The following is a 7,482-nucleotide window of genomic DNA, read 5'->3' on the forward strand; positions in this document are numbered from 1 at the left end:
TCATTTACTAATTGGGTCTTGCTTTTATCTTAATTCCTTGATTTTAATTCCTCTTTGAATTTCTAGAGTTTCCATTAGGAATCTTATCATTTGGTACCAAGAGCTTGGTAGAAGAATTGTTCTATCAATTCCAAAAATAAAAAATCTTTTAAAATAAAATATATTAATATATATATATATATATATATATATATATATATATATATATATATATATATATATATATAATAGAAAAAAAAAAAAAGCCCAAAAAATTGTGTTTGTTTCATTGATTTAACACTAGATTCTTGTTCCCTAGTGTTATTTGAGTCAAATTCCAAAGTTTCAAGTCAATTGGATCATTTTTGAGTCATCCACCATTAATGGAGTTTGAAGGTGGAAGAACTTGAAGGTGGTCTTGGAGAAGAAGAAGAAATTAAGGTTTGAAAATTATTGGGTTTGTTTTTATTAGTAGAGGGGAACCTAGATTCGAATTTTGAGAATTTTTGGAGTTGATTTGAAGGTGAATGGAAATTTGAAGTTCTTGGTGCTCTTGAAAAACTTCAAATCTTCATAGAAAAGAAAATCTCGAAAGGTGTGTTTAATCCAAAAAGTGTTCAAGTCAAAAGTATTTATGGGCCAAAAGAAAAAAAAAAAAAAAATACTAAGTTGGTAGGCCCTCAAATATAGCAATAATATAAATTATATATATATATAAAATAATATATAATATATAAAAAAAATACGCGCGCCGATCGTCGGCCCGCCCCCACGCAAATTAAGGTTTGAAAAGTTGTGTGCCCAAGTTTGCGATTTTTGAAGGTACCATGACGAAAAACTTCAAATCGATCCCGCATGAAGGCCCGGTCTCGTTTTGCCTGTTTTGAAAAAAAAAACGATTTTTCAATTTTCCTCTTTTTTTTCCTCGGGATTGTTCACCAAATTTTTTCCACGTTTTTTTTTTCCAACCCCAGATAAAAAAAAAAAAAAAAAAATCTTTCTTCTTCAAGGTTTGTCTCTTCTTCTAGTTTCTTTTCTTTGATTCTTCTAACTAATTAACAATTAGTAATTGTTCTTACTTGATTGTTAAATTAGTTCTTGAGTCCGAATTTATTTCGTACCAATTTCTTCAAGCTTTTCTCGTTTTATTTCGTTGAACATTTATTGGCTCTTGTCCGTTTGTTTTGAGTCGTCCGTCATTCCTAACACAAGAATCCATTCTTCCACAAAGCTTAGCAATCGTGAGGCTTGATTAGACAAGTGGTTTTCATTCCCAACCTTGGACGAAGCACTAGGTTGAGTGGTAAACTTTGAGAGTTAAATACGAGCGACGCGAGGAACTTTACTACTAATATTGTTTGTTGAGTTTTGTAGGTACCATGACTAATTCCGGAGGACAATCTCATGATGGAGAGGACTCAATGGCTCTCTTACTTAGGGAGTTTGCAAGGATGACCACGGAGATGAGTGCAATGAGGGCGGATGTGGGAAGTATCAATGTTAGGTTGGCAAATGTGGAGCAAACTAGTAGGTTGGGCACTCCCCAATCAAAAGATGGGGATGTGAATGTTGGAGATGACGTGAGTAGGAACCCCAACACCTCACCAACTATAACCCCGGGACAAATGCGTGCGTTATACTATCCCCAAGCTAACCTCAATCCTTCCTCATCCATTCAACCCCCTACTAATCCAAATGCCAACGCCTCGGGATATGTAAGGCGAACCAGCCCCCTTAACCAACCCCAATTATACCAATACGCTCAAGAGGAACGTCCACCACACATGACCCCGCGAGTCACTCCACCAATTGTTTCCCACACAAACCCAAATGCACCAACACTACAAAACTTAACCTCGGAACCATTTCCAGTCCAATACCACAATCCCACTTATGAAGAAGAAGTTAAGGCGTATGAGCGGGAGAGATGGTGGGAGGAGCCACGGTATGGAGGGAGACATAGGTATGATGCCCAAAGGGGACGAGGGAGGCGATGAGGTTTTGGTAGACCCTATGAGGAGCGGGGTAGATGGCAAGGTCATGATGACCGTGCTAGATGGCAAGGACATGATAACCGAGCGAGATGGCAAGGGTATGAAGATAGGGGAGGTCAAGACCGCAACTTACATACTATCAAGGTGGAACTTCCCAAGTTCAAAGGTGGGAGTGACCCGGAAGAGTTCTTAGAATGGAAATTGCAAAGCGAGAGGATCTTCGTTACTAACAACTCTCGGATGCCTTGAAAGCAAAGTATGCACTCACCCAATTTGAGGGGTATGCATCCACTTGGTGGGAATCCAAGAAACGTGAGAGAGCTCAACGACATATATTTGATATGCCAACTTGGCAAGAGTTGATTGAGCTCATGGAAGCAAGGTATGTAACACCTAACTATTATCAAGGTGTTATCAAAACAGTATACATGTTGAGGCAAGGTAGTAAGAGTGTGGAAGAATACTTCGATGAGTTTGAGAAATTGAGGTTGAAATCCAAGATCGAAGAGCACTTGAACTACACGGTGATCCGATTTGTGGCCAATTTGAACCATGATATCTCCAAACCCATGAGGCTTCATTCCTATATCACACTTGAGGAAGCATTTCATGATGCAACTAAGGTTGAAGCAGATTTGAAAGCGGAGAAATCTTACAAGGCTAAGAATGTGTCATCCTCATCATGGAGCAAGGATAGATGGGAAAAGCCTAAGATCACTACTCCAACTCCTCAAGCCAAGTTTGATTACAAAGCCAAGGGTGAAGACAAGGCTAAAGGAGGTAACAATGCTAAACCTAACTTTCCTCATCCTTCTACTATTCAATGTTTCAAATGTCAAGGTAGGGGACACATTGCAAGTGAATGTCCTAATAGAAGGGCAATTGTGGCCATGCTTGATGGTTATCGAACCGATGAAGAGGAAGAGGGTGGTGGAGGAGGTAGTGATGGTGAACCGAAAGGTGAACATGAGAGAGAATTTGAAGAGGAGAATGATGAATGGCAACTAGAGGAGAATATTAATTTGGCTTGTGTGTTGCGAAGGATCATGGTTGCAATGAATAGAGAGGAACTTGATCAAAGGGAAAACCTCTTCCATACTCGATGCAAAATAATGGATAAGGTGTGCTCCTTGATCATTGATGGTGGTACTTGCACAAATGTGGTGAGCACGACATTGGTTGACCATATGAAATTTCCCACAAGGAAATATCCTAGCCCCTACAAGCTTCAATGGTTCAATGATTGTGGAGAAGTGAGGGTCACGAAGCGGGTTGTAGTGAAGTTTAGCATTGGCAAGTACCAAGATGAAGTCTTATGTGATGTGGTGCCAATACAAGCATGTCATATGTTACTTGGGAGACCATGGCAATTTGATAGGGATGCTCAACATAGTGGAAGATCTAACAAGTATTCCTTCGTCTTTGGGGGTAGAAAGTATACTCTTACCCCATTGACACCCTATCAAGTGAGTGAGGACTATAGAATCATGAAAGAACTCCGGAAGAGAGTGCAAATTGAAGAGGTTGAAAAAGAGTCCTTACTTAGCCAAGAGGATCAAGGGGTAACAAAAGGGAAAGCCAAGATGTGTACACTTGCCAAACCAAGCAATTGCTTGAAAGGTGTTGATGAGGGGCACTTCATGGTGTGCCTTGTCAACAAGGATCTCTTATTGCATACTAACCAAGATACTAGCACTTTGCCTAGTATTGTTTCTTCTCTTCTTCAGGAATATGATGAGCTATTTCCGGAGAAGATGCCCAAAGGATTGCCTCCATTGAGGGGTATTGAACATCAAATTGATTTTGTGCCGGGATCCCAAATTCCCAACAAACCGGCATATAGGAGCAATCCGGAGGAAACTAAGGAGTTGCAAAGGCAAGTTGAAGAGCTCCTTGAGAAGGGTCTTGTCAAAGAAAGTCTTAGTCCATGTGTTGTACCGGTGACTCTTGTTCCAAAGAAAGATGGCACTTGGAGAATGTGCATTGATTGTAGAGTCGTCAACAAAATCATGGTAAAGTATCGACATCCTATTCTTAGACTTGATGATATGTTGGATGAGCTATATGGCTCAAGTGTATTTTCGAAGGTTGATCTTAGAAGTGGCTATCATCAAATTCGTATGAATCCGGGTGATGAGTGGAAAACGGCCTTCAAAACCAAGTTTGGTCTCTATGAGTGGCTTGTTATGCCATTTGGCCTAACCAATGCGCCTAGCACTTTTATGAGGTTGATGAATCATGTCTTGAAGCCCTTTATCAATAAATTTGTGGTTGTCTATTTTGATGACATTCTTGTGTATAGTAAAACAATGGAGGAGCATGTAGTCCATTTGAGACAAGTGTTTGATGTCTTATTGCATGAAAAGTTGTTTGCTAATCTCAAGAAGTGTTCCTTTGGGGTTGATAAAATGGTATTGTTGGGTTTTGTTGTGAGTGTGAATGGTGTGGAGGTTGATGAAGAAAAGGTGGAGTCCATTAGAACTTGGCCAACTCCTAAAAATGCAACCGATGTGAGGAGTTTCCATGGGTTGGCAAGTTTCTATAGGCGATTTGTGAAGGGATTTAGTACTATTGCCTCTCTTTTAACTGAATTGATAAAAAAGGAAGTTCTTTTTGTTTGGGGGGATGAGCAAGAGAAGGCTTTTCAAGAGTTGAAGTCCATATTGATTTCGTCACTATTGTTGCAATTGCCAAATTTTGAGAAGACATTTGAAGTTGAGTGTCATGCTTCCGGGGTTGGTATAGGCAGAGTATTGATGCAAGAGGGCAAGCCATTGGCTTACTTTAGTGAAAAGCTAAACGGGGCTTCTTTGAATTGCTCTACTTATGACAAGGAGTTGTATGCACTTGTGAGGGTATTGACCCATTGGCAACATTATTTGTGGCACAAAAAATTTGTGATTCGTTCGGATCATGAGTCCTTGAAGCATTTGAAGAGCCAATCCATACTTAACAAGAGACATGCAAAATGGGTTGAACTTATTGAAGCATTTCCTTATGTGATCCATTATAAGAAGGGTAAGTAAAATGTGGTGGCAGATGCTTTGTCTAGAAGGTATGTTTTGATAAATACTATGACTTCTAGAATGATGGGATTTAAAAGCCTCAAGGGGTTCTATTCTCAAGATCTTGATTTCAAAGAACTTTGTGAGGAGTTGACTCAAGGGAAGAGAGTTGACAGCTACCAACTTGTTGAGGGGTTCTTGTTCAAAGATGGTAGGGTGTGTGTTCCTATGAGTTCGTGGAGAGAGCTTTTTGTCAAAAAAGCTCATAGTGGTGGAATGATGGGGCACTTTGGAGTTTCCAAAACACTTGACATCCTCAATGAACAATTCTATAGGCCCAAAATGAAGCATCATGTAGAGAAGCTTTGTGGACAATGCTTGGAGTGCAAGCAAGCAAAATCAAAGACTCGTCCTCAAGGTATGTATACTCCCCTTCCCACTCCTATTGGTCCTTGGATTGACATTTCTATGGATTTTGTGTTGGGTCTTCCAAGAACCAAAAGGGGGCATGACAGCATCTTTGTTGTGGTAGATAGGTTCTCAAAAATGTCTCATGTTATACCATGCCATAAATGTGATGATGCATCTCATGTTGCTTCTTTATTTGTGGATCATGTGCTTAAATTACATGGAGTGCCTCGCACTATTGTTAGTGATAGGGACTCCAAGTTTCTTAGCCATTTTTGGAAGAGTCTATGGGGTACACTTGGCACCAAGCTCATGTTCTCTACTTCTTGCCACCCTCAAATGGATGGTCAAATCGAAGTAGTAAATAGGACTCTTGGGAGCATTCTTAGGTGTATGATTAGAGGAAAACCCACTTCTTGGGAGGATTGTTTGCCTTTGATTGAATTTGCTTATAATCGGTCCCTCCATTCCTCTATTGGCATGACTCCATTTGAAGTTTGTTATGGTTTGAGCCCCTTGGTTCCTTTAACCTTAACCCCCTTGTCTAGTGATGTTGTTATGAGTTTAGATGCAAAACAAAGGGCATCCGAAATGGTGAAGGTTCATGCCAAAGTGAAGGAAAGCATAGAGAAGATCAATACTAAGGTGGAAAAAAGGCAAAACCATGGAAGAAAGAAAGCGGAATTGCAACCCGATGATTGGGTTTGGGTCCACTTCCGGAAGGAAAGATTCCCTCAATTGAGGAAGGGAAAGTTGAGCCCAAGAGGAGATGGCCCTTTTAAAGTCCTTGAGAAGATCAATGACAATGCCTACAAGATCGACTTGCCAAGTGAGTATAATGTGCATAATGTTTTCAATGTAAGTGATCTATCTTCTTGTGTTGTAGGTGAGCCTTTAGATTCGAGGATGAATCTTCTCCAAGAAGGGGAGGATGATACGATACCAACGGGCACCACTCCTTCAAGGCCATTCACTCGTAGCCAAGCCAAAGAACTCCAAGACTTGCAAGTGATGTTTATGAAGAGAGAGGCATTGGAGGCGCTTGAAGAACACCTCTCAAGAGTGTATAACGTGTGGATGATTGCTTGGGAGGATGTTGAAGATGAAGGCATAAGAAGGGAAGCCATAAAAAGTGGCTAGAAGTGCAGATGGCCAAAGAAGAGCCAATGTTGGCTATTTTCGGCCAACTTGTGGCTAATTTTGCAAAAGGTCATTTTTGGGCCTTAGTTGTAAAAGATAAGACTATATATAGTTGCCTTAGTCATTTCATTAGTTTTTAGCTTGATTATTGAAGAAAAACCTCGTGTGAGTGATAGTTTGTTTAGTTAGTTAGTTAATTAGAGATTATCTTAGTGACTAGTTGTGTGGATCTTTGGTTGGTAATCTAAAACTCTTGTCCTTGATTTTCTGCATTGAATTGCTCATTTGTGGATTCATTGAGTCTTCCTTGTTGATTATCAATTAATATAGGTTCATTAGTAGGAATCAATTAGGAGGATTTAGGTTTAACATACCTATATTTGCCTATAATTCCTTTACTAATTGGGTCTTGCTTTTATCTTAATTCCTTGATTTTAATTCCTTTTTGAATTTCTAGAGTTTCCATTAGGAATCTTATCATTACCTCAGTCTAAAGCCAATATGTATTACTTATAAATGTTATACACTAAATATGCAGTGTACAATTGATGAATAATCACTGCATAATTTGTGTATAATCAGTGTGTATTCAATATACACGGCTTATACACTTATTATGCACTAATTATACTCTATTATCATTGAGTTCACCTTACTCAAATAAGTATATTTTTTAAAAAAGTCAAAATTTCTTTTCCATTCTCTTCTCTCTAGACACCTTTGTTACACTTCAAAAAAAATAAAATAATAAGCACTGATCTGGGGAAAAAGTTCCAATGCAGATCTAAAAAATAGAGGAAGACGAATTCTCTGATGATGTTATGACAATCTGCGACGTTGAGGAAGGGAGATAAATTTTTTCGCTGTTGACTGCCATTAAAGGACTACTAAAGATGGTGAAGGGGAGATAAGAAAGAGAAAAGGGGCGTGGGGGTTAATGAAATAGATAAGGAAGA

General features: G+C 39.3%; 1 protein-coding gene and 1 pseudogene across 1 annotated transcript; both read left to right on the forward strand.

Moving 5' to 3' along the window:
- The first annotated feature begins 1,358 nt into the window (after positions 1 to 1,358).
- On the forward strand, positions 1,359 to 4,999 carry LOC132057900 (uncharacterized). Its single transcript, XM_059450487.1, has 4 exons — positions 1,359 to 1,559; positions 1,852 to 2,071; positions 2,226 to 4,822; positions 4,931 to 4,999. The coding sequence occupies exons 1-4, from the start codon at positions 1,359 to 1,361 to the stop codon at positions 4,997 to 4,999; spliced, it is 3,087 nt and encodes a 1,028-aa protein (XP_059306470.1).
- Positions 5,000 to 5,047: 48 nt separating this feature from the next.
- LOC132057901 (laccase-17-like) overlaps positions 5,048 to 7,482 on the forward strand; it is an 11,364-nt pseudogene continuing 8,929 nt past the window's right edge.

This window comes from Lycium ferocissimum, chromosome 5 (assembly GCF_029784015.1).
Source record: "Lycium ferocissimum isolate CSIRO_LF1 chromosome 5, AGI_CSIRO_Lferr_CH_V1, whole genome shotgun sequence".
NCBI classification, from domain to species: domain Eukaryota; kingdom Viridiplantae; phylum Streptophyta; class Magnoliopsida; order Solanales; family Solanaceae; genus Lycium; species Lycium ferocissimum.

Coding starts and splice junctions, on each gene's coding strand:
- LOC132057900 (XM_059450487.1), top strand. CDS start 1,359: ATGACTAATTCCGGAGGACAATCTCATGATGGAGAGGACTCAATGGCT. Junction 1,560..1,851: donor ATGTGAATGTTGGAGATGAC/GTGAGTAGGAAC, acceptor AACCATTTCCAG/TCCAATACCACAATCCCACT. Junction 2,072..2,225: donor AACCGAGCGAGATGGCAAGG/GTATGAAGATAG, acceptor ATGCCTTGAAAG/CAAAGTATGCACTCACCCAA.